General features: G+C 53.7%; 1 protein-coding gene across 8 annotated transcripts in view; it reads left to right on the top strand.

The window, feature by feature from the left end:
* NAV1 (neuron navigator 1) overlaps positions 1-25,665 on the top strand; it is a 181,331-nt gene that overhangs the window by 119,820 nt on the left and 35,846 nt on the right. Inside the window, exon 1 of one of the 8 annotated variants that reach the window (XM_066379722.1) lies at positions 7,540-7,666. The exons of the other annotated variants lie outside the window; for them this stretch is intronic. Within the exon in view, the coding sequence (XP_066235819.1) occupies positions 7,614-7,666 (53 nt within the window). The 5' untranslated portion in view covers positions 7,540-7,613. Of the gene's footprint in view, positions 1-7,539; positions 7,667-25,665 lie in introns of those variants that run through there. 8 annotated transcript variants of the gene reach the window in all.

Below are 25,665 nucleotides of genomic sequence, written 5' to 3'. Positions count from 1 at the left end.
CTTCCCTCCAGCCGTGTCCACCTGCCTGTCTGTCCCCTGTTCTGCTCTTTAGTTGTCAGTCTCCTCCCTCTCCCCACGAGCCTCCTGTCCTATGAGAAGCTGGCTGTGCTTGTGTGGCACCTAGAAATGCCGGGCAGCCTGAGCCCACAGGAGGAGCACAGGTTTGGAAGCTTGACAGGCCGGGGTTCAGATACCGACTCCAAGTTTCGGGGAAGAGTGTCCCCATTCTGGTGGTAATGGTCATCTGAGACAAGGATGATATAGCATACAGTGTTCATACATGAGGCATGCAGTAGCTGCTTGGGAAATGTTGCCTCAGTTCTTTAGCTTGTACCTGGAGAGCCAAACCTTTAAAAAGTCCTAAAGGCTTTTGCATAGAGCTTTCCCACCTGCGTGGTCACGCTCAGTTGCCCACTTGTCTTTTCTAAGGCCCCTTCCTCCAGGAAGCCTTCCCTCATTCATTCCATTGAAAATGAACTCTAGTTTGTCCCGGAACTGGTGTCTGTTGTTTGTACTGTCGGAACTTGTGCTTTTGTGATTGTCTAATGATTGTATAACATGCGAGGTTCACCAAATGCCAATGAGGCATATCTTATTTAATCTAAACAGTGTGAACTAGATTAGGAAATCGGAAGCCAGCTTCACTGGCTTGCCAGGACTCCATAGCTTAAAAGTGGTAGCTCCTGGCCTTTGTCACCCATAGCTTTGCTGTGCCCACCACGCAGCCTCTTCCCTCTGTGTGTGGCCCGTGGGGCACTAAGCCTAGGGGCGTGTCAGGGCAGAGAATCACATGGCTTCCACCAGAGTCAAAGTTTCCCCAGGACAGAGGCCCTGTCTTCTCTGTCTTCCCTCAGCAGAGGCTGAGGTTGTGCGGACGGCTGAGGAAGGGGTATGGTTAGAGACCCCTCCTGGAGTGCCCCTAAGTGACCTCCCCATTTCCAAGGATAGAGTCTTGCTTTGGAGAACCACACACAACCACAGGGCCTGGGACAGACGGCAGCCCCCAAGCCTCTGTGAATACAGGTCCTTGTGGATTCTGCTCAAAGGCTCAGCTGTCCCGGGATGAACATGAGGGGCCAGCTCTGACCTCCAGTTGTCAGATGTCCCTGGCCCAGCAGCTGAAGACGGGCCAGCAGGGCAGGCAGAGCACTTGCCCACAGAGCTGCGCATGGGGTGCCCTCCAGGGCCAGAGGCCTGAATGTTCTTGTCTAGGTGTTGGGCAATGATGAGGCAAGCATTGGAAAAGCAGACAGAAAGAGTTGGGCCCCTAGAGACCCAAAGCATGACTATGCAGCCGAGGTTGTTGTAGAGACACAGGGTGGGAGGGGATGATGCTGGGGTCTGTGCCGTGGGCAGAGCCAGCACAACCATGATGGGCACCCTGAGGAGGGGCGAGAGACAGACTGACACTGTGAGGCCCATCTAAAGGCAAAGGGAGAGACAGCTGGGTACAAAGAGGCTGTGTGGGCACCGGAGCCGCGGGCAGGGGGCCGAAGATGTGGGGCACAATGGCAGGGGGTGTGCAGCCTCCAGACCAGCAGTGTGAGTGGCGGCGGCTCCTCCAGGCAGAGCTGAGTGGCCCTGCCCTCAGCCTGAAGCCCCACGCAAAGCAGGGCAGGGGCATTCTCACTGGCCTGCCAGCTCATACCGAAAGGGTTCTCTCTCATGCCTTGTCCCTTGTCCCTCATGGGGCACCTCCAGCCTGGAAGACGGGGACAAAGCTCCAGTATCATCCCTGCTGTCTTTTCCAGCCAACTCACCCTCTTCCGGCTCCTCTCCTGGCCCCTTGTCTCACCATCTCCTTTCTCAGTCTTGCCCTCTGCTCCTCGGACACCTGGCTTCTGTTCTTGGCTCCCATGGGGTCGATGACAGGGCTATCCAGGAGGGACACGGCCATGTGGACAGACGCTGGTGGCGGGTCCCCAGGACTGCTGACATTCTGCCGAGTGTTAACTGGAAGAGGAGGGACAGACCTTATCACGCAGCTGTCACAGTCCCTTTCTGAGCCACAGCAAGCCTCCACCGAGGGGCTGGGGTGTAGCCACCTGCTCATGTGCAGCAAACTTCCTCAGATGACCCCTGTCTTCTGGATGTATCCTCATGTGAGGCTCCAGCTAAGGGGAGCTCCCCTGGGGCAGCAGCTACACAGCCTCACATCACCACCCGTCCCTGTGGTTAGTTTCCTGTTCTTGGAAGTCAGTGGAACATTCCTGGAGTTCAGCGGGCCTGGGTTTAATTCTCCGTGTGCCCCTTCACTCCCTGTATGACCTTGCATGAGTTGCTTTGTCTCTTGGTACTTCACTGTCCTGTCTGAAAGGAAAGGTGATGATAACGTCTTCCTCACGATGTTTACTCATAGATTCAATGAATACTTGTAGAATAGCCACTCGGTGTGCCACATGGGGACACAGCAGGAGAAAAAAGAAACATCATTCTTAAAATCCATACAGTCATTTAGGTGATGCTGTGTGCTGTCAGGGAAAATTAGGCAGGGAGGGGGCTGAGTCACGGGGCAGGGGCTCTTGGAGATGGGGGTCAGGGAAGGTGTCTCTGCACAGGACAGCATGTATAAAGGCCCTGAGGTGAGGATGCCCTGCAGAAAGGTCAGCATGGCTGAAGCAGAGTGAAGAAGGAGGGGAGGGCAGTTAGAAATGAGGTCGGGAGGTACCCGGGGGTATTGTACTAGGACTTTGGCTTTCCTCTGAGTGAGAGGGGAAGCCATGGGCAGGTTTCAGGGAGAGGGGTGACAGCATTCGTCATGTTTGCAAAGCATCTGCCCGGCAGCACTGAGGAGACTAGACCACAGGGGACCAGAGACAACCGAAACTTGGAAAGGAAGCTGGTCCGTCTCCTGGGAGAGAGAAGGTGGTACTCGACCAGGGAGGCGCAGCTGCAGCTGCTTGGAAGCATCCTGAGGATCGAGGGAGACGGCATATTTACAGTGCCTTCTCCAGTCGCGTGAGATGTGTTTCCATTTCTCTGCGGAGGTCAGAGATGCAACTCAGCAACGAAGAACCTGGAGCCGTGGTGCTCGGGCTGCTCACAAATCATTGTCTCCAGCCTCGGGGATTCGAGCTGGAAGATTACAGACGTGTGTGCATGCATGCACACACATGCACATTCTTATACATGCACACACACGTGCACACAGTTACATGCACAGCCAGGGAGGCCAGCTGACCGTCTATCAGTCCTTATTGGAGAGGCAGTGTCTCCCGTCTCGGTCCCCATCATCCCGTCTGCCCCGTGGTCTCAGACCTGCATGGGGATTCTGAGGTTCAGATGGCAGGAGGAGGGACTGAGCTGGAACAACTAAAACGGTAGCTCACTGTAAGGCCTGGGAGGCCCGTCCTCTCCTCTCCACTGCTGCTCTTCCCATCTGTGGGACTGGTGAGAAAGGCGTGTCTCTGCAAAGTTTGTATAAATATTTGCAGAGCAGGAGCAGCTGGAGCAGGTACCCCTCCCCCTAGCTGGGCCACTTGCTCCCTGGAGACAGTGCAGCTGGATGAGGGCTGCGCTTTGGGACACTGAGTTTTGCCTCTAATGTGCCCTGTCCAGACTGTGCCACCAACCCTCCAAATCTTCCATCTGAGCCCTGGGCTGGCAAGGGGAGGGAGTTGGTAAGGAGTGGTGGCACTGACCAGTCCAGAGGACGCTGTGCCCTCATTCCCTGTCTGTGAAAACAAAGGTGTTGAACCACATGGTCTCAGATGTTTTCGGCTCTGACCACATGAAAGAGGGCTGTTCCTGGCTATCCATCATGCTGTCCGGGAAGGGCCTGGAGGTCGGGGAGGACAGGGACAGCCTTGCAAGGTCAGGGGTGAGGGAAGCCCGGTGGGGTCACACACAGAAGCTCTTGGAAACTAAGCCTCCCTGGAAGTCAAGAAACCCACTGCTGTCCCAATAGACAATGACCACTGCCTTGGGTAAGTGTCATGGTGGCTTCCCCGCCTGTGACCAGGCCACCCAAGGCCACTCTCAACATTTCTGGGCCTTAACCCTCTAATTAATGCATGTAAGCACTGTGCCTCCCTAGATTCCCAGGCTGTTTGGGAACGGGGTCATAGGCATGCAAATGCTACAGAGGCTGGTGGTTTATAGATTTTTCTATCAAGGTCACAACAGAGGATTCCTCAAGACTCAGTGGGGTCACTAGAGAAGGGCCTAGAGGCTTTTATTTTTAATTCACTTTAGAGGAGAGAGAGAGAAATGGAGGAGGAGCAGGAAGCATCAACTCCCATAAGTGCCTTGACTAGGCAAGCCCAAGGTTTTAAACTGGTTTCCTCAATGTTCCAAGTTGATGCTTTCTTCCTGGGGGCTTTTTAAAGCTGGGATTAGGGATGTGGCCAACTCATTCCCCATCAGAGCAGTATGATCACGGGACCACCTCACCGAGTACCTGCCCCAAGTCCTTTGTCCCATTCCCTGTCCATCCATTCTGCCTGGATCCTTTCTCTTTCTGGTCACCCCTCAGTACAGTAAAGCACTCGTTGGCCAGCCGAGACCTGGGGAGGTCCATCTAAGGGGGCAAAGGGCCTCATCACTGATGGGAGAGAAGTAGTGCGGGAAGGTTGGGGACAGAGTGGTGGGTGCCTGCCTGGGACCCCGGTCTTCTCAAGGGTCTCAGGCTCCAGACAGGTGACACTGGGACCCAGGCCATATGGGACATCCTGGCAAGTCCTTCAGTTTTCCTTGCCTCACTCTAACCAACCCCGTCAGCCTTTGAGATGATTATGTGGGGACCCCCAAAGACAGCCTTTTCCCAATATTCAGACGTCTCTGCTGGAAACACTGGTCTTGGGGACCCTGGGCATCAGGGGACTCAGCAGGGATCTGTCTGAAAAACCTTCCACAATCTAGTCTGGGCTCTGCCCTCTGCTTTGGACATTTCCTGGCCTTTTTGTGCCTCAGTTTCCCCCATGTAAAGAGCCATGCTGATGGCCCTGGCTTGGGAGACGAATGACATCATGCTCCCAAGCGCTCTTTGAAGAGAAGCACAGAGGGGCATGAATACCTGTCCTCTCTCATTCCCAGCAGGTGTCATCCCCTCCACCATGTGGGTCTCAGCTGTCCCTACTTCCTCTGCCCCCAGCCACAACTACACAGCCTGAGACCCAAAAAACTCAGAGTCCTCCCATGTGCCCCTGCACTGTATTAATTCAAGGCAACCTGGCACCCCCCCCTCATGCTGCCACACCCCCGATGGGCAAGGCTTTCCCTGTGGTCACAAATGCCCCCAAAAGCACTTGTCAGGTCAAGGAGGTGCGGGGGTCATAAGGTAGAGAAGGGGTGAGAACTGTGTGGAGGGCCAGCTCTGATTCCAGCAGGCTGTGCCAGCTCAGAGTGAGTCCCAGGGAGGAGGGGGTGGGAGGTCCCCCAGCACAGAATCCTCTTGGGGGGGGGGCTCAGAAAGCTGAGAGCCCCGCTCTGGGCTTTGCTGCTTCCTGAGACTTCCTCCTCTTCTTGTATAAAAAAAAATCTTTTATTATAGTTGACATATAGTATTATATTAGTTTCAGCTGTGTTACATAGTGATTCCACATGTCGATACCTTACCATGTGAGACTTGTTCTCTCTATGGCCTGCCCCCCCCCAGCCCCTGTCCCGGTGGGGGCTGAAAGGCTGGGGAGGGGAGGCTGCCAGGTGTGAGGAAGAGGGAGGGGGCCACTCAGACTCCGCAGGACTGTGAAGGAATGTCCAGGGACAGCACAGCCCCCCTGTGCCTTCCCCCTGTCAGGCCTCCCCTCCCTCCTGCCGCTCTGCCCTATGGAAAACATGCACAGCTAGATCCCCAGAAAAACATCCCCTGCTGGTGACATTCCTCTGGCTGAGGCAGAGCCATTGTGCTCGGGATTCCATGCTGCTTGATCCCTCCAGGTTCCAGCATACAGGCTGTTCCCCAGATAACCCCACCAGCCCAGCCCAGCTACATGGGCAGAACCTCCCCAGAGGACTGCGTTCACCCCTTCTCGGTGGAGGGGAACCCTGGGGCATCCCCAGACCCCAGAACAGAATGGCCAGGCAAGGGGCTGAGTCCAGGACACCATCCTGGACTGGGACGGGACACCTGCCTTGCTCGATGCCCCTCAAAGCTGGTCTGCTCGGGGCCTGGCGGTCTTTCCTAAGTCTGACCACTAAACCACTCAGTAAAGGAGATCAATACCCATATGTGCCTTTGAACTCAATGCATATGTAGAAAGTTGGCCCTCGGAAACAGACCTTCTCTAACACGTGGGGATTCAAACAGCTTCCTCCCTCGTGATGATTACGTGCTCTGAGCTGGCGTCTCACCCTCAGAACTGCTGCCCTGGTCAGTAGCACTGGGCAGCCAAAGCAATACACCTGTCCTCATTCCTGGGGATCCAGGGGGTTCAGGAATGTGAAAGCTGAGCCCAGGCAACTAGAGGTGATGACACAATAGGCCTCTAGGAACACAGGTGGCCTGGGTCTCTGGCTGGCTCTGTCACACCAGAAGCAGGCACTGCTCTGTGGTCCAAGGTCATCTTAGTTCAAGACTTGTGGGGGTGGGGGGTGGGCTTTTCAAAAATACCATTGCTGTTGTTTCTGTTGCTTAAAGAAATTGCAGATGTAATCTATCCATTTCCAAAATGCAGAAAGCCTGGCTATGGGAACCCACTTCTTTCCCTGACTAGAATCTTCTCATGGTGGGACTCTCCCAGCCGGGCTGAAAATCTGAAAAGGCTTCCTGGATGGAGGCGCAGACCTTCCCTCGCAGGGTGTGATCTGTGTGGTCTTCCCACTCAGCCCAGCCCCCACTGCTGGCTAAAGGCAGAATGGCACCCACTGAGGTTGTCTCTTCCGGGCGTGAGTCGCCTCCTCCTCCCCTCTCTGGGGATGGAACAACCCCCAGCAGCCGCTGGCCATGTGCACTAGCCTCTCACCTTCATCCCTCTGCAGGTCCTGATCTAGGTGCTGGTTCCCTGCATTTATTCTAGTTTTCAAAGCCTGGAAAGGGTCCAGGAGGGAGCTGGAAGGAGTGTGCTGGTGGCCTCCCAACTCCTCGCCACCACTCATGCACATCAGAGATGGGAAATGCCAGCGGCTCACACCCTTCTGCTGCTTGCTGCCCCCAGTAAGGGTGCCCAAGGGGTGGCAGCTGGCATCCCCGGGGATTAATGCGCCGCCCAGAGAGCAGTCCAGTACCCGCTCTACCCCGGGGCTCCCTGCCCTGGTTCACCCCAGCTCCCAGCCCGGGCGCACTGCACCCCGGTTCCTGGGGTCCCCCCTCCTGGCCCTGCTACACCCCTTTCAAGCTCCCCAAGTGAGGGCATCTGGCTCCGTTGCACCCCTAGCTACGGAGGGCAAGGGCCCCCAGCCCGCTGCGCCCCTGCTACCGGCCAGGACGGCGGCCACCGCTTCTCTTTGTCTACCTGCCGGGCATCAAAGAGCCCCCTGGCCGCGCGCGTCGCCGGCCGGGGCGGAGTCGGCGCGGGGGAAACAGGACTCTGCGGCTTTAAGGGCGGCGGGGCGGGGGCGGGGCTCAGCCGGGCTCGGCTCCGGCCTCCGCGTGGCCCGGCTCTCACCTCGGTCCCAGGCCCGGGCGCGGCGGTTCGGGGCTGGCCGTCCACCGGGAACGGCCGCGAGCCGGAAAGATGCTTCACCTGCCTCCGCCCAGGGCGCGCAGGACCCTGCGCCTCCCCCGCAGGTAAGCCCCGCGCGCTGGGACCGGTCCCCGGGTCGCGTTCGCAGCCTCCACGCCGCCCCCCCCCCCGTGTCCCCAGCGCCACCGCAGCTGCCCCATCGGGCGGTGGATGGGGGTCTTCTCTGATGGGGAGAGACCAGCGTTTGGGAACCTGCGGCTGCGGGCACGGGCTGGAGTGGGTGCCTGAGGTGGTCGGGAGGGGCGCGGGAAGACAGGCACTGGGACACCCCCCGGGACAGGGACAAAGCTGAGACAATAGCACAACTTACTTGAATTTGGATGGTTGCCTGCTGTGCCGTAGAGGGTGCTGGGGACCTCTGACCCGCTCAGCGAGGGGTCCCCTAACCCCGGAATCTCTGGGTGCCTCCTGGGGTGAAGGAAGGAGGTGGCAGTTGGATTTGTGAGCCCACAACCGGTTGGCTCTCTCGGAGGAGTGAAAGGGAGACACACGGGGTGACTGAGGGATGCCCCGTGGGGGAGGGCAGACCAGTCCTGAAAGGTGAGAACTTTGCACAGAGGCACCCCATGAAGTAAGGGGAAGTGAACGTGCCCACAATAGCCCCCGACTTTCAGAGGCGATGAGGGCATCCCAGAGGCCTGAGAAAGAGGACTGAGGCTTCCGGTTGTTATAGGAGCTTCCTTCTCCAATACACACACTCCCTCCTCTTTGCCTGGCTCTGACCTGCCCTGAGGGTGAAAATTGGGTTAGGGAGTGAACCAGGGGCCTGCTGCCCAGTGCTGTGACCATTTCCACCCCAAGAGCCCAGACTTAACACCCAGTAAACTGCCCCTGCTTCCCTAGGGCTCCTTGCAGGAGGCCTAAGTCTCTCCACAGGTTTCATGTAGGAGCAGAAGAATGGGACAAGACCTGGGAGGGAGAGCCCCTTGGAAGCCAGCTTCCTGCTGGCCCCAGACTATCTGCCCCCCACCTGTAGGACAGACTGCAGCCCCTCAGGAATGTGACTAGGGATCCTTGGAGTCACTCTGCTAAGATGACCATTGGGGATGTCTTCAAGAGGAAACAAACAGTTCAGGAACAGAGAACAGATCGATTTAGGGACTTCTGGGGTGGCAGGAAGAAGGTATCTTGCTTCTGGGGAGATCCTGGGCTGAGTCCTGAGTCACTGGGCCCTGAAGAAGGTGGAGAGAAGGGGCCATTCATGCCCCCCAGTCCACCCCAGTCCAGAACCTCCTTTAGATCCAACCTGGCTGTGCCCAGGGAAAGTTATTGAATTGCCTAGGGGTGGAGTGTTCCCCCCCCCCCCGAAGATGCAAAATTCCCTTAGTCGACTCCAGCACCCTTTCTGGAGCCCTTTAGCCGTTTCTCCCTGCCCCCTCCCTCTGCTCCTCTCACCCCGGGAGACCCAGGCTTTGTACTATGAGCCCTGTGCCCTGTCCTGGGGCTACCTCTGTTGAGGACTCACCCAGCTCCTTACCAGAAACCGACTTCTGGGCAAGTGTGCCCAGGCGGGGACCTGTCTGTGGTAGCCCAGGGAGGGGTGCAGGTAGCATTGCACCTACTCAGCCTTGCCGCCTGCCGGGGTGGGGCAAGGCTGGGCCAGGTTGGTGGGGTCCTTCCCATCCGAGCCAAGACTCTCGGGATTGTTGTTAGTTAGTGGGCAAGGAGAGAGGGGATGTTGTTAAGTGGAGGTCAGTCCTCGGATTGCCAAAGTTCAAATGTAAAACATAACTGCCCTGGCTCCTATCCACAGAGGGAGAGCTCAGCAAGCTTTTGCCCTGGGGACAGCTCAAAGCCTTCCTTGTGAACGATGTTTGATTGGGGCCAACAGGGATCAAAGAGACCCCTTCCCTGCAGGCTCTGGTTCCCCTCAGCTCCAGAGGAGGCAGCTGGAGGTGTGAGGTTTCAGGGTGAATGACTTAATTGGGCCTCCAGTGTCTCCATGACCAGCTTTTGATGAGCTAAACCGAGCTGGGCTCAGCCCTCAGTCCCTCCATTTGCCTAGATGCAAACGACGGTCCTCCCCTCACCCCAAGGCCTGGGTTTTTTGCACCTGTCATAGGGGGGCTGGCCCCAGAAGCACCATGCTTGCACATCTCACATGTTCTGGTCTCCCCTGGAGACCTCTCTCTTTGCCCACATCCTTCCATGTCTTTCAGGCAGGAAACCTGGAGTCCAGGCATTTATTCTGTCCAGTGTGCCTAGGTTCTCTCCTGGGAAGGACTCTTCTCTGGAGCCTGGGGACCAGTGGGGATGAGACCTGCTCGTCCCACTGAGACCCTGGGGGATGGCAGAGCCAACGAGCTGCTTCTTGTTGGTTTTGTGGGGCTAGGCACACACACCAGAGGTCCCTGCCCCAGTGTGGGGGGGGAGGGGGAGCACAGGGGAGAGAGGTTCCGGCAGGAAGCATTCTAGGGAGAAGGGCACAGTGGCAGCCTTGGATCTAGCCACCTTCTCTTTTGGAAACGCTACCTGTGTGAGTGTTGTGTAAGCCTTTAATCCCCACAGCAAGCAAGTGGAATATGTTATTATCATCCCATTGCCCAGATATAGAAACTGAGGCATGGGGAGGTGACGTCGGTGTACCTGAGACCTTGGTAGTGGGATTCACCCTCACACCTCCTTCCATCTGACTCCAAAGCCCACCCCTAAACACTGCCACAGGGGTTGCCTCTCCTCACTGATGCTGGCTGATCGAGGCCTCAGGAATCCCAGATGCTGAAGGCACAGGCGTTGGGGGGCATCGCATGGGAACTCAGGCTCCATCACTGATCAGCTTTGTGGCCTCGCAGAAGTTGTCCAGCCTCTGGCCTCAGTTTCCTTCTCCATACAAAGGGCTTAGCTCCTGGCCCGTCCCCACCTGACTGTTCAGCCCAAATTCTGTGCTTACGAGGATGGCTTGTCCGTGCATCCTGTTTTTGAGGGCAGTTTATATAAAAATAAGCCACTTAAAAAGTTGATCACTTTATTTAAAAGTAAACCTTATTCATTGAGCATTTACTGTGTGATAACTTTGTGCTGGGTGCTATGTCTCCAGCCTTCAGAGTGCTACTTCCCTGCTTGTCTGCGTGGATTTTCCCACATTCTTTTTTTTGTATTTTTCTGAAGCTGGAAACGGGGAGGCAGTCAGACAGACTCCCGCATGCGCCCGACCGGGATCCACCCGGCACGCCCACCAGGGGGCGATGCTCTGCCCATCCGGAGCGTCGCTCTGTTGCATCCAGAGCCACTCTAGCGCCTGAGGCAGAGGCCATGGAGCCATCCTCAGCACCTGGGCCATCTTTGCTCCAATGGAGCCTTGGCTGCAGGAGGGGAAGAGAAAGACAGAGAGGAAGGAGAGGGGGAGGGGTGGAGAAGCAGATGGGCGCTTCTCCTGTGTGCCCTGGCCGGGAATCGAACCTGGGACTTCCGCACGCCAGGCCAACGCTCTACCACTGAGCCAACCGGCCAGGGCCTTACATTCATTTGTTATATGGTGGTAGTCTGTCCAATCATAAGTTCCTAGGGGTCGAGGACTCTCAGATGGTGCCCATGTGGGGTTTAGTCATGGGTTTGATGACAAGTGGCTAAAAGGACCCCATTCTCAGAGCTCCTGTGGCAGTGCAGATTTGAACAGACCACACGTACCCTGTGCTGTGTCACTTTGAGCTCTCTGGATTGGGTCCAGTCATCTTTCCTTAAGTAGAGCAGCTACGTCAACAAGAAGCAGGCCCGTCGCGCATCAGCATATGGTCACTGAGGACCCGCTATGTGCTGGGTGCTGTGCTTTTCACCACAGAGGCAACAAAGACGGAGCCTGTCGGTTCACATCACGGTGTGATTAGCATGGGGTGGAGCTGGACCTAACTTCTGACCCTGGGGTCACAGTAGCTGGGAGTTGGAAGCCCACGGGTCCGGAATCCGTGAGAAGATTCAGGCCTAGGTCAAGGAGCATGCGTTAGGGCGGTGAGGGCACAGTTTGAAGAAAGAGTTCAGGACAGAGGCAGTGCTCAGGTGGGAAGACGAGGAAGGGACAGAACTGGGTCCAGGATGCATCTCGTGTTGGAGAGAATTTATGGAACCGTGGGATCAATGGGTGCGTGCCACGCCATCACCTTCGCTGTCCTACAAGATCGCTTTAAGGGCCGCGTCACAGTTACCAGGTACACACATGTGTGTTCCTGTTCACGTGTGAGGCTTTAGTTTCCAGGCTTGGCATGTCTCCCCATAGGTCATATTAAATTTTTGTATGAGACCATATGAGACAACCGGTTTTGATCCTGCTGATCTGCCCGCCTGCGTGATTTTTAAACATATGTAGGTGTTTAACAGCTTCCAAGCATAAGTTGTATCATATTTCTGCCAGTCGGTGGAATTAATGGCTCAGAGACCCTCAAGGAGAACAAAGGCTTGGGGTTTGTCTCTGAGTGTCGTGGGTTCCTGGAATTTCACCCTTGGGCACAGTGGCTAAAACAACAGCCACATTGCATTCTGTGCACTCAACTCTGAAACTCAGTGCTCAAGTGGGGAGTCGGAACCCAGAGCACAAGCCTCTCACAAGCCTCTCATCGGGGAAGAGTACCCTAATGCTGTCCTCATCTGTGAGGTAGTGTATTTCTGTGTTCTGGGAATTTCTGCCCTTCCTCCCTCTTTCCTACATTACACACATACCTGCGTCCCCTGGTTTGTGCCACATCTCCCAATTTAAGCTTCTCATTAGTTCGAGGTCCTCCTCCTTGTAACTCCCAGGCCCTGGCTTCCCGGCCCAGATTTCCACACCTGCTGCTGCTGCGTGCTTGTCCCCAGAACTACCTTCCAGCACCCGGACCTCCCGCTGCAGCCCACGGGCCTGGGACCTCTGCAATGTGGGGGTCTCTGCATGGCAGCATGGTGGGTGCTTTGTAGCCTAGCACTGAGCCGACCTTGGGGAAGACCTGGGAGTCAGCTTTTCCTGGAAAGGGGAGTGTCTGAAGGAATAAAGTGCATCAAGGCCACGGTTCTCCGTGCTTATAATACATTCTAGAACCATCACCTGGGAAGTGCTGTGAGCAGTGCATTTATGTGTTCATTTCCCCCCATTGGGAAGGAGGCAGGTATGGGATGACTCCTGGGCTCCAGTGCAGTGGAAACAGACTGCTTTCTTCCCTGTAGATGCTCCAAGTACCTGCCGTTCTTTTAGCATTAGCGGGGTTGTCGTTTTGATGGGAATCCCCGTTGGTAGGCGTGGTAGGTGTTTGTAAATGGAGATGGGACCTGGGCCGCACTTCAGCTGCATGTGGGGAACCTGAGCTCCCCGCCATCCATATCCTGGCCTCAGACCCCAGCAGGTGCAAGACCTCTCCCTGCGCCCTGTGTCTGAGGAGCTCCACAAGCCCTGTATGTCCTATGCTGCAGGTGGGAGGGGAGGAGGGAGGAAGCCGTGTTTACTCAAGCACAGCGGGCTCAGGAGCTTTCCTGCTTCCTGAGAAGCTCATTCTGGGAATCAGCAGGGAGCAGCTAATGGAGAAAGCAGCCCTGATCCCCAGAGATTCAGATAGCCCCTGGGAGAGACTTGCCATGCCAGGGAGGTTGTGCCACCTGCAGGGGTCCCCCAAGGACATCGAGATGCCTGGGTTTTGCACACTTCTGAGGCCCACTCTGCATGTGTTTGATGAAGTTGAACCAGGACGCCCTCTAACCCAGAGCAGTTCTACCAGTAAAATGATGCTGAGTCAAACAGTGCTGGTCATGTGATCGGAGCCCGAGTATCTGGACTGAACCCGAATATTATTCCTCACGTCTCATCCCCACCACTGGCCACCACACAGAGCGAAAGGAAGTATAGGGAGAAGCAGGGGCGGTCAGTGGAGCTGTGATGATGTTTTCAGCCTTGTGAACATTGTTCTTGTCCTCCTCAAAGGGTTCCGGGCATCCACAACAGCGAGCCCTCTTGTCCACTTGTCCTCAGCACACTGGTCACCAGTAGGCCGCTGTCCCGGGTGCCCTGAGCTCCCACTGGTCCAGGAGCTGTTTGTTTTCAAACCTGTTCATACCCGCTGAAATGGTGCCATTTAAGTGTGACATGAATCGTTGAAGTGTGAGTGTAAACGAGAGTTGTTTCTACGGGAGCTGCGTCACTAGAGGCTTTGGGAAGATGCTCTGAGCTGAGGTTCGGGGGGGTTAGAACCTCCGGGAGGACTTGGTGCCCAGACCACCCCACACCACAGGGGTCTTGTCCCACTCTGAAGGCATGGGCGCCGAGTGTCATCCCGCGTGGTGGGTTCAGGTGGGACGTGTGGATTTGGAGAAACAGGAGTGCGTTGGGAGAAGTCCCGTTGGTTCTGGGACTTCGACCGGCTCCGAGGTTCATGGGAGCTTTCTGTGTGTGATTTTCTGTAACAGGGACTCCTGGCCATGTGACAAGTGCTGAGCAGGGTGAGGAAGGGCTTAACCAGGATGGACACCCATTTGTTGGGATGACTGTTGGTGACAGAGGAGGAAATAGCTGAGACCCGACTGTTCATGGTTTTAGGGGGAGGGGGGCTGAGCTTCTGCCTCCCTTTCAACCCATGCAACCATTATTTTTCTCATATTATTCACATTGGGAACATCTGGTAAAAAAGTTGGTAAAAAGGAGTCCTCTTTAAAAAATGCTTGCAGAGGCCTGACCTGTGGTGGCGCAGTGGATAAAGTGTCAATCTGGAACACTGAGGTCACTGGTTCGAAACCCTGGGCTTGCCCAGTCAAGGCACATATGGGAGTTGATGCTTCCAGCTCCTCTCCCCTTTCTCTCTCTCTCTCTCTCCTTTCTCTCTAAAAATGAATGAATAAATAAATCTAAAAAACACTTGCAGAGTACTAAATTAGGTCTTTTCTCTGTCTCTTCCTCCAAATCTACCTGTAGGTGAACAGGGCTCTCCCTGGGAGAGCCTGAGGACATACATAGCTTCAGTGCCCAAGTCACATCTTTTATCATTTGTTTAATTTCCTTTGGGGTGATCATTGATGAGTTTCCTATGTACCTGAACCCTGAGTGCTCTCAGCAGAGGAGGACTGGAAGGGTGGAGGGCTGCTGCATCCCTTCCTAAACTGAGCAGGGTTGAGAGCCATCCTGCCTCCAAACAGAAAGGGAGAAAGCAAGCTGTGTGTTTTTGTTCCTGTCTGTTGCCTGAAGGCACCTTCTCCAGAAAAAAAACAGTTTGATTTTGATTAACTTTTTCTTTTTCTTTTTTTTTCATTTCCGTCTTCCTTCTTTTGACTTCTTTTACAAATTATGCCAAAAGCCCCAGACTGATCAGAAAGCTGTGGAACCCAGCCTACCACTTGGAGTTGCCCAGGGAAAACATGTTAATACCAAAAGTCATTTCCTCGACAGTCACTTCCTGTGTTCTCAAAACTGTTGTTGTTTTTTTTCCCCCCTAAGATATGTATCTTCAGATAATCAATGGGTTTCTCCTTCTCAACCTGGGGTAGTGGGGTGCCAGTGGGGCTCTGGGGAAGGGTTGGTGTTGTGCTAAGTACCCTGGGGCCTTAATCCAGCCCTAGTCAGAGCACATTTTTTGACGCTGAAGCAAGGAAACCCACAGAACTCTCATGGTGACTTTGCCACAGACCTGTTCCATGACCCAGGACAGCTATTCCAGCCTCTGTTTCCCCTGCTTTGGTGACGAAGGGAGGCTCCGGCAGCTGAGAGGCACAGAGGGCATCATGAGACAGCTGGAGGGCCGGGACTCTTGTCTGAGTGGCACGTGCATCGGTGAGGATTTGCTACTGAAGGCTGGGTGTTGAAAGCAGATAACCACTCACCGCGATGGCTAGATGTTCATGTTTGCAAAAGCACTGCAGAGCCTTATCAGGCATTTGCAGGTGAGGGTTTGAGATGGTCAAATCTTTTCAGTTCCCTGTTAATTTTCTTCTTCTTTTTCCCTTCTATGCATCCTTCCTTCTTCAATGGCCATCATGTCATGCCTGGGGCATGGAGTGGCTTTTATCCCGGAACACCTGCATGCTGTTTGTTTCTCTGCAGTGAGATCTTAGCTTCAGCTGCCTCACTGGTTTAGAGCTAAGATCCCTTTCTTCCTTCTTCCTTCTCGCTCTTTCTGTTCGGGGGCTCTGCCGTAGGTGGGAGAGGCGCTTGCTTTCACACAGCTGAGTGGGGTTTTCTGGTGCCGACCTTTGACCCCACACACAAAGCAGTATTCAGTGGTCCTGCTCTGCAAAGCAAAAACCTTCAGGGCCCTCCACAAAGATCGCTCAGCATGGGTCAGCAGTGCATGCACCATGAACCGAGGGGCTTAAGATAAGAAGGCAGTTCATTTTGAGATAACGCTGAAGGCAAGAGGTCCATGAAATGTACAATATCCATCAAGACCAGATCACTGATCCGCCCCCACCTCCATCCTATGGCTCCCCCTGGGGCAGAGGTGGCAACTCAACCTTCCTTAAGACCAAGATTAAAGAGACCAGTAAGCTTTCTGTTCAGTGGGATTGCTTCATGCTCTCTGTCTCTTCCTCCAAATCTACGTGTAGCTGAACGGGACTCTCCCGAGAGAGACTGAGGACATACATAGCTCTAGTGCCCAAGTCACATCTTTTATCATTTGTTGGCCCGGCCTGCCCTGGACTCCGGCGCACAATGGCTGAAAGGGGAGTGGAGCATCTTCGCAGGAGAGGGAGCTCTTTGGAATGCACGAAGCTGGCGAGTCTCTTCCGAGGTCTTCTGGAATCTTAGCAACAATTCCTATTCTAAGGGCTCTCAGGATGTCGGCATCGACAGGCCAGTTGGCAAGAAAGGAAACATCACGGATTGCACGTGGACCCAGTCACCACCTTAGACCAAGTGCCGAGAAGGTGACAGATGCTGCTGCTGCCTGATTTTTGTTGTTTTTTTTCCCCTCTTGCTCTCTAGAAATGTTAGGAAAGACTTCGCCTTGGGAACAAGCCTCGGGTGTATAATTGCACGGTTGGCAGGGAGGGAGACAGAAAGGCGAGGTCGGGAAGAGTCGCGGCTTGGTTTTCCGAGGACTGCCTTTCCAGCACCCGCCTGCCAGCTGCATGTGGACACCCAGATTTCTGCAGCGTGAGGGAACGTCCCTTCCTGCACCAGCCTCACAGCGTGGTGACTTGCGAATTCTTCCCCGGTGAAACCTTTATTTTTGGAGACCGCTGTAATTGACATGTTGGGACCTATTATTAACTGCTAGTTTTGTGATGTGATTGGAAATCTTTACATTAGGAAAGAATGTATGGGTTGCTTTGGTAGTGGTGGGGGGATGGGGAAATGCAAATAGAAGGTTACTTTGTACAGTATCTCAGATCAGTCTGGGATCAGAGATTGGACCAGAAACCCTCATCCACCCCCACCTCGTTCTCTTGGTCACCCATAACTATCTTCCCAAGTGAAAGGCATTCACGTCTCTAAGAAGTGGCCTCTGCAAAGGAACAGGATAATAATGTAAATACTTTTTAAATTGTCTGTGGGAGCCACGGTGGTATGCACCAGCACTGAATCCATCCTAGAGGACCAGATAGACAGGCCCCTGCAGGGACGACAGAGAAACCCCCTGTGGCATCGATCCCACCCCCTACATAGATGACAGCAAATATGGTGACTTGTGCTTGACCGCTCTCTGGGGTTGGAGAGGGGTTAAAGTGGGTGTGAGAATGTACCTTCCAAATGTCCCTGTTAAGTCAGAGAGATCGGGCTAATGTTTTCCTCCATGGAGCTTCTCCGAGGGTTCCTTCTCAGTGACAGTGTGCAGCTTCAATGCTGCGTGTTCTGTGTTGGCCAGGGTGTTTCCCACACAAGTGACAAGGTGACACCTCTCATTACGAGAGTGCAAACAGTGGGTGAGCGCCCCCATCCACCTACTTCCTCCCCTGGGAGTTCTGTCCCCAGCCACTAGGACCACAAAGCATGTTCTTGCACAAGGTAAGAGAGGTTGGATGGAAGTGTCTGGTGACCACATGCCATGATAGGCCAGGGTTACAGGCCGGGCAGAGGTAGGGAAGAGGTCTAATCGCCGAGACAGTCCAAGGAGAACATTTTTGAGGTGTGACCAACACGGTTAACTGCAAATGACAGGCTGGAAACAGAGGGCTGAAAGGCCCCCATTGAACTCAGCCATCTACAGACCCCTGGCCGGACATTTCTGCATCGGCTGCTTTTATGATTGATCGGCATATGATTCTCTCTTGGCCCCAAAGCCTTCCTTTTTTGGTCACAATAACAGGCGAGCAGTCCATGCGGCAAGACTATTACCCCGACCCTACAACACCTCTGGGTCCTCTCATCCCAGGGCATCGTGTTCTCTTACCAGCAAGAGGAAGGAAAGCAGTTCTGCTCACCTCCTGCGTGCTCACCAGCAAGTGTCCTGTCATTCTCATTCTCAGCATCTGAAAAAGCAGCTCCTTCCGGTCGGTCAAGTCTCTGTTGTCTGATCTCGGAATGGAGGCCACACAACATCGTGGCTCACACCACACCCCACCTGTCTCATGCTGTCATCAAACGGCCTTCCCCCAAATCAGACGACCTGCCCTACCCCACACCATGAGTCTTTCTTATGATTGCGACTCTCCTTGGGCTGAGTGCTGGCTGCCACTGCCTGTTTGTCCAACAGCATGGAGGCTGTTGGTTGTGTTTTGCCTGGCAGGTGTGAGTCCAGTTCATGGTGAGTCAGAGCCCTGCCGTCCTGCTGACCTGGGGAACAGCAGCTTCCCAGCAGCTATCCCTGACTTTGAATGGCTGCTTTGCTGCAGATTAGCACATGCTCCATTCTACCATGCGCCCTGGACTTCCCTGCCTTCTCACCACCGTCCCCTCAGAAACAGTAATGATTGATGAGCCTCTCTGGTGACACATGGCCTCCTTCAGCACCTTGAGTTCTGACTCTTCATGTCCTCCTACCCCTGCGGCCACGGCCTTCATGGAGGGTTGACATTTTAATCAATAAGTTCCAAGAAGATGGGACAGAACGGGGGAGTTGCAGAAGTTATGGGAACGAGGAAGTCAACCTGAAGTCACTGGGTCAGAACTTCAAGGTGATTTAAGAAGGCTGTGTGAATAGCTTCTCTAATCTGAAAAACAGCTCCATCTTTTATTTGGGAATCTCCAACGAACCTGGGGTATTTGTCCTCTTTTATCTGCAGGGAAGGAACAGCTATGTTCATGTGATCCTGCCTGCATGTGCCTTGTGTTAAGAGTAACCTTCCTCAAAAAAAAAAAAAAGAGTAACCTTCCTCAAAGGTTGTCTTCAGAATTCCTCCCTGGGGATCCCCAGAGGGTGTGGCTTCCCTGCAGAGCTATAGCGTTCCCTGATGGTTTCTGTTCTCCATGTGGTTTTTGAAATGGGACACCGGCTGAGTGGTCATGGTGAATCCATGAACTCCTTTAAGGGAACCAAGTGTTATACAGTCACATGCCTTGCTTCTGCCCTGAGTTCGTCCTTTAAGGTGCTCAAGGCTGTGGATCTAAAGAGGCCCTTGGCTTTGCAGTTCGACTTGACAGTTTGCAAGCAGGCAGACATATGGAGGTAGAGGCCAGTGCTTTCTGGGTTTTAGGATTTGGGTTTGTGGTTGCTTCTGTCTCGCCTGCTTCCCTAATGGTCCACACTCTCTTTGTCCTGGGCAGACTCGACGTGGATGGCATTAGGGTAATTACAGGCAGAAAGCTCGGGATGGGAGTGCGAGTTCGCCCTCCATGTGAAGTCAGGCTTTTTTTGACTGAACAAGGAAGCTCAGTGAGTAAGAAAGAAGAGAGGGTCTCCCCGGTTTGTGTGGAAACAGTAAAGAAAATGGGAAAGTGGATATTTTTGAGGAGTGAAAAGGATAGCAGTGGTTATGGAAGGCCAAGGGTTCTGCCCCAAGAAGAGTAGAGGCGACAGGAGGCAAGGAAAGGGGGGCTGCCGTGTTCAGGGGGCTGTGCAGCCTCTCATCTCATCTGTGGCAGGAAGCCGCTCTTGGGGAAAGAAGCTCACAGGCAGGTGTTTATTGCCAGCTCAGGGTTCCACACTGGCGGTGGTCTGGGCCGATTGTTGTGAGCCGCCAGAGGCTGCTCAGAGCCGACTCGGGTCTCAACCTTAGGAGCCTGGATCCAGGACCTGACACCCCCTTTTCACCTCCTTTGGTACCCGCTCTGAGCTGACGGAGCACCCCGAGACCTGAAGGGGAAGTGCAGCGTGTTAACCCCAAGGACTTTTTCTCTGTGGCCGTAACTGTAGCAGAAACACAGGCAGGACATGTGCACCTGGAGTGACTCCTTCCAACCTCCTGCCCCTGACGCGCGATGGGACTCAGCCCTGCTCCAGCCAGCGAAACCACAGGTGTGTCCGAGTTTCACTCACGGGGAGGCTGTTCCCGCTGCCAGCAGAGGGTGGCAGTGGGTGCCAGCCACTCTGGTGATTCTTTTTCCTTTTCCTCCCTGCCCCCCCACCCTTTTTTTTTTTCTGGAGCCCAAACTGAATCGGGCGTTGCCGGGAGGAAAACCTTGTTTTGACTTGCGAGCTGGACGGATTAGATCAGAAAGGAATCGAAGTGCAGAGGTCCTTCTGAGTCTGCAGTTGCATTTGGGTCCAGGACTTGTCAATGGAGAGATTATTTATTTCTTTTTGTTTTTAGTTTGGTCTAGGCCAGCGGTGGGCACACGTTGGCTGGCCCACAAAGCTGAGAACGATTTTCAGATTTCTAAGTGATTGGAGGGAGGGGGGATCAAAAGAAGTATTTGGTGACATGTGCACATACACTTGTCTGGACATGGCTGCATCCGTTCATCTGGGTCCTGTCCATACCAATCTCACCCTGCCCAGTGGGCAGGGAGTTGCATCCCAGACCGCAGACCCCTCAGAGCCCGAAGCGTTTACCGTCCAGTGCTTTATGGAAAAGGATAGCCAAGCCCTGCTCGAGGCATTGACCCTGAACCTTTCCTAGCTTTCCAAATAGTGTCCATTGTCCTCCTTCCTTACTGGTTTAAAGGACGTGCAGGAAGGCAAACATTTTGGAGTTGGGCAACGGCCTATGAAGGAAAGTGCCTCAGGGAGAACACGGGTGAGCAGCAGGGAGGAAGCAGGAAGCGTCTCATAAAATTTGAAATCAAACACCAGGGTCCCTTTCCAACAATCTGCAAAAAGGCGTCCGGCCCGTCTGTGCCGGTTCCCAGCCGTTGCTTGACCCTGCAGCCCTTTGCCGATAAAAACAGAGCAGCTCCCATGGAGATCGCTTTTATTAATTGACAACTTCATTTTGTGACTTTCTGGTGTTTGTCAAAGCTGCTTTCATTACCCGAGTTAAGCATCAAAATTATTCCCCCCGATGTACAACTTTCTAAACGTTTGGTTCCCAGGTGCTGAGTGAACCTAGGACGAAAGACCTTACTCGGCTCCAGTAAGGAGGACCCTGGAGGGGGGGTTTATGCACTCGGCACTGCAGGGCCTGCTCCTGGGGGGCTGCCTCTCACCCTCTGAAGGTGGATGTGATGGTACCCCCTGAGCATGGTCCCCGTTTTTGGGGAGAGGCGCCCAACCCCCCCCCCCCTTTTCTCTGTGGAGGATTTGAATTCCCTGGTTGGGAAGCATCCCTGCCCCTGTGAGAAGCGGGAGGGGAAGGCTTGGGGCGGGCAGCAAGGGATCTCTGAAACCAGAGAGAAGGCAAACAAGCCGTGGCTGCCCAGTCAGCATTCCTCACCCACAGTTGGTCCTAATTAGGAGACGCTGGTCTCCGCTCAGCACTCTCTGCGCCTTCTCTGCTCCATCCCACCAGCCACAGCTCAGAAACAGCCCCTTATTCCAGGAGTCTCAAACTCTCGGCCTGCGGGCCACATGCGGCCCGCCGAACAATTTTGTGCGGCCCGCAGACTAATCCACGAAGTTCAAAATATTTTGGATAAAATTAAGTAAGCCTAGGGGCCTACTTGTATTTTTCATTTCTCTAGCATCCTAGCTAGATATTAGCTTAGTTAACAGCAGTTGTGATGCGAACTACAGTTTCTGGTCGTTTTGTGACACTGAAAAGTGTTGCGTAACAGTTGCCTTTTGTAGACCTAGTGCGGCCCACCAAACGGCTGTGATCTTGCTCTGCGGCCCACATGCTGAGTTGAGTTTGAGACCCCTGCCTTATACCTTCCCTGCATCCTCACCTCTCTGCCTGTGCCCACCACCCTGCAAATTACCCTTTCCGGCGTGATGATCCCAGTAAAACATGTTGATATCGCTGGTCCATTAACATCCATTGCGTTCCACCAAGTGCTCCCAGGCTATGTGCAGGGCTGAATGACCATCCATGTGTCATGTCATTAGAGGAGGACACAGAGCCCAATGGCATCGCTCAGAGCTGGGTGTCCCCCGGGCCGTCCTGCTGCCCAGTCAGAGCCACACCCATTGTCCCTTCCACCACTTGGCTCCAGACATGTCCGGTTCTTAGCTTCCTCTGAGCCTCACTCACCAGAGGCATTGGGGGACTTTACATCAGCTCTGATAACCTATGGTTTTGTGATCAAAGCATCACCTTAGTCAATCTCTTCATTAAAAACCAGCCCAAGCCTGACCAGGCAGTGGCACAGTAGATAGAGCATTGGACTAGGACACTGAGGAACCAGGTTTAAAACCCTGAGGTCGCCGGCTTGAGTGTGGGATCATAGACATGACCCCATGGTTACTGGCTTGAGCCCAAGGTTACTGGCTTAAGCAAGGGGTCACTGCCTCAGCTGGATCCCCCTGGTCAAGGCACATATAAGAAAGCAATCAATGAACCACTAAGGTGCCACAACTATGAGTTGATGCTTCTCATCTTTCTTTCTTCCTGTCTGTTCCTCTCTTGCGAGTGTGCACGCTAAAAAGAAAAGAAAAGAAAAAACCAGCCTGAATCATGGAGGTCAATGTCCAAGGTAGCCGAGAGTGGGGGTGTTGATGTGTAAATAACAAATAAGTTAATTTTCTTCACTTCATGGTTATAGCCGTCCGACTGGGCTGCGGTAACAAAATACCAAAGGTGGTGTGGCTTAAACAACAGCAAGTAATCTTTCTCACAGTTCTGGAGAAGTCCAAGGCCAAGGTTGGTTTCTCTTGGCTGGGAGACAGCTGCCTTCCCTCTGTGTCCTCACATGGCCTTTGCTCTGCCTTCCAATGTCTCTCTCTCCTTACAAGGACACCAATCCGGACAGATTAGGGCCCCACCCTTATGACCTCATTTGAACTTAATTACTCCCCAAATACAGTCATTGGGGGGTTCGACCTAAGGATTTGGGAGGACACAATTCAGCTAACATCAGTGGTCTGAAGTTTAAGAGACTCAACCTCAGGGCAAAGATTAAATGCTAGAACCAAGAAGGCAAGCAGAGCAAGATGATACTTGTTCAGCATTTTCTTCTGGGTCATAGACATTAAGAGGCTGAAAGCATAGGGGACCAGCAGCTTGCACATTGCACAGAATTTTGTATAAAACTTGAAGGTCATCCAGTCTCCAACCAGCTGAGCTCTACAAGCTGGCAGGCTGGTTCTCCCTGGGAACGTGCTCTCATGACTGGTGAACTGGTGTCTGCACAGATTCAGGCATCAGGATTGAAACCAGCACTTTTAGAAATTTATTTTGACTGAGTGAGGTGCTGCCTAGGGACCCTCCTGCCCCCACTATAAAAACGTAGGCCTTGTGGGAGAGCAATAGTGGTTAGAACTTCAGCAAGGAAGAGGTGCAGTGTGGACTGAAACGGGGACCCAGCAGACAGAAGTGTTCCCATGTTTTCGTTGCATCGAGCATCATCCGAAATAACAGTCCTTCCTCCTGGGTCCATTAGTGCAGCATTTCATATTCCTGGGGATATAGCGGCTGTGTGTTTGTTGACACCCCTTTCTCGTGCCACAGAGAACTTGGACAGCCAGGGCAGAAACTATATTGCCCCTTTAAAGGGCAAAGGCAACAGCGGCGATCTGATTTTAGAACTCTACAGAATGATCGAGGTGCAATTAACTGGGTATTGGGGTCCGGTGTTCTTGGCTTTTACTTCAGCTGGGTTTGATCTCCAGGAAATAGTTTCAGATTTTTGTGGTATTGATCTGTTTGATCTTCCCAGTGGGGTCTGAGTAAGAATTCATCACCCAGGTTTTGCAAATGATATCTTAAACTGTTCGGCTCCAGCCCTGGCCAGGTGGCTCAGTTGGTTAGCATTGTCCTGATAATGCCAATGTTGCAGGTTTGATCCCTGGTTGGGGCACCATACAAGAATCAGTCAATGAATGCATAAATAGTGGAACAACAAATCGATGTTTCTCTCTCTTTCTCTTTCTTCCTCTCTCTATAATCAATTTTTAAAAATTGGCTCTGAAATTGTGGTGACTATTTTCTCCGGCTTTTTGACTGTATCAGTAAGTGCCATGTGACCAGTCTGTAAGGATTAAATCTGAAATTAGGGGTACCCGGTCTGTGGTCACTTACAATTTAACCTCAGCATTTGAGAGCAGAACAAAATTAATGCAGGTGGTTCTGCAATTTCAACTGGAGATTAGAGTGTCTTTAGTGAGTTACTGAAGTGTTCGTTTTCTCATGGTCTGGGATGGGGGAGGTTAGAAGCCCACCGCCAGATAGATATCCATGAAGCTGAACGCCTTTTCCTGATTGTAAACATCCTCCAATTTTGTCTCAGACTCCACTTATACAGTCCCTTCTTCTGGGTGACCTTTGCCCTCAGTGAAGACCTGGCAAATTCTCAGCTCCCACAGTCTGTGCTGCCGTCTTCCCCACGCTACCCCCCTTCCTCTGAGCCTCGCATGCTGTGCCGTTCATGCGTTCCTCCCTTGCCCAGCTTTGTGGGCCAGATCTGGTGAGCTTGCTGCAGTCGCTGCCAAGCCACAGCTGTGGAATGAAGCCGACGCTGTCTCCCCCGGCTCCTGCTCAGAGCACTCTGAGGCCACATGGAGTGTGAGAGGTGACCGACACTGAGGACGCTTGTTCCACGTGGCCTAGGTTCACTTTCAGAACGGAGCCTCACAAAATTGCCCAGTTTCACCCTGACTCCTCCATTGCCTTATTTATTTACTTAAGTTTTAATCACTTATGCCCTCTAACCTCCTGAATGCTCTCTGAGGATTATGGCTAGTCATTAGTAACTCACTGGATGGACCCAACCACCATATAGCACATTTGCTGCCGTCGTTGAGAGAAAGATAAGCTGACGTTTAACTGCAAACCGTAGCCCTTCAGGTCATGGGTCCACTGACTACTGTGGCAGCTTGTGAACTCTGGCTCTTCAAAGCGAACCCTTCATTGACCAAAAGTTTCCTGTTTAGGACAGTGCTTTCTAATAGAAACATGATGCAAGAGACATGTTCTTTTTTTTTTTTTTTTTTTTTTTTGTATTTTTCTGAAGCTGGAAAGGGGGAGAGACAGTCAGACAGACTCCCACATGCGCCCGACCGGGATCCACCCGGCACGCCCACCAGGGGTGACGCTCTGCCCACCAGGGGGCGATGCTCTGCCCCTCCGGGGCGTCGCTCTGCTGCGACCAGAGCCACTCTAGCGCCTGGGGCAGCGGCCAAGGAGCCATCCCCAGCGCCCGGGCCATCTTTGCTCCAATGGAGCCTTGGCTGCGGGAGGGGAAGAGAGAGACAGAGAGAAAGGAGGGGGTGGGGGTGGAGAAGCAAATGGGCGCTTCTCCTATGTGCCCTGGCCGGGAATCGAACCCGGGTCCCCCACACGCCAGGCCGACGCTCTACCGCTGAGCCAACCGGCCAGGGCAAGACATGTTCATTTTAAATTTTCTGATCGACCCTTTTAAAAAGTAAGACAGGTGACTGGCCAGGGCAAGACATGTTCATTTTAAATTTTCTGGTCGACCCTTTTAAAAAGTAAGACAGGTGGCCCTGGCCGGTTGGCTCAGCGGTAGAGCGTCAGCCTGGCGTGCGGGGGACCCGGGTTCGATTCCCGGCCAGGGCACATAGGAGAAGCGCCCATTTGCTTCTCCACCCCCACCCCCTCCTTCCTCTCTGTCTCTCTCTTCCCCTCCCGCAGCCAAGGTTCCATTGGAGCAAAGATGGCCCGGGCGCTGGGGATGGCTCCTTGGCCGCTGCCCCAGGCACTAGAGTGGCTCTGGTCGCGGCAGAGC

This window comes from Saccopteryx leptura, chromosome 1 (assembly GCF_036850995.1).
Source record: "Saccopteryx leptura isolate mSacLep1 chromosome 1, mSacLep1_pri_phased_curated, whole genome shotgun sequence".
NCBI classification, from domain to species: domain Eukaryota; kingdom Metazoa; phylum Chordata; class Mammalia; order Chiroptera; family Emballonuridae; genus Saccopteryx; species Saccopteryx leptura.
The sequence above is the reverse complement of the archived record's forward strand: the minus strand, read 5'-3'. Positions and strand labels throughout refer to the sequence as shown.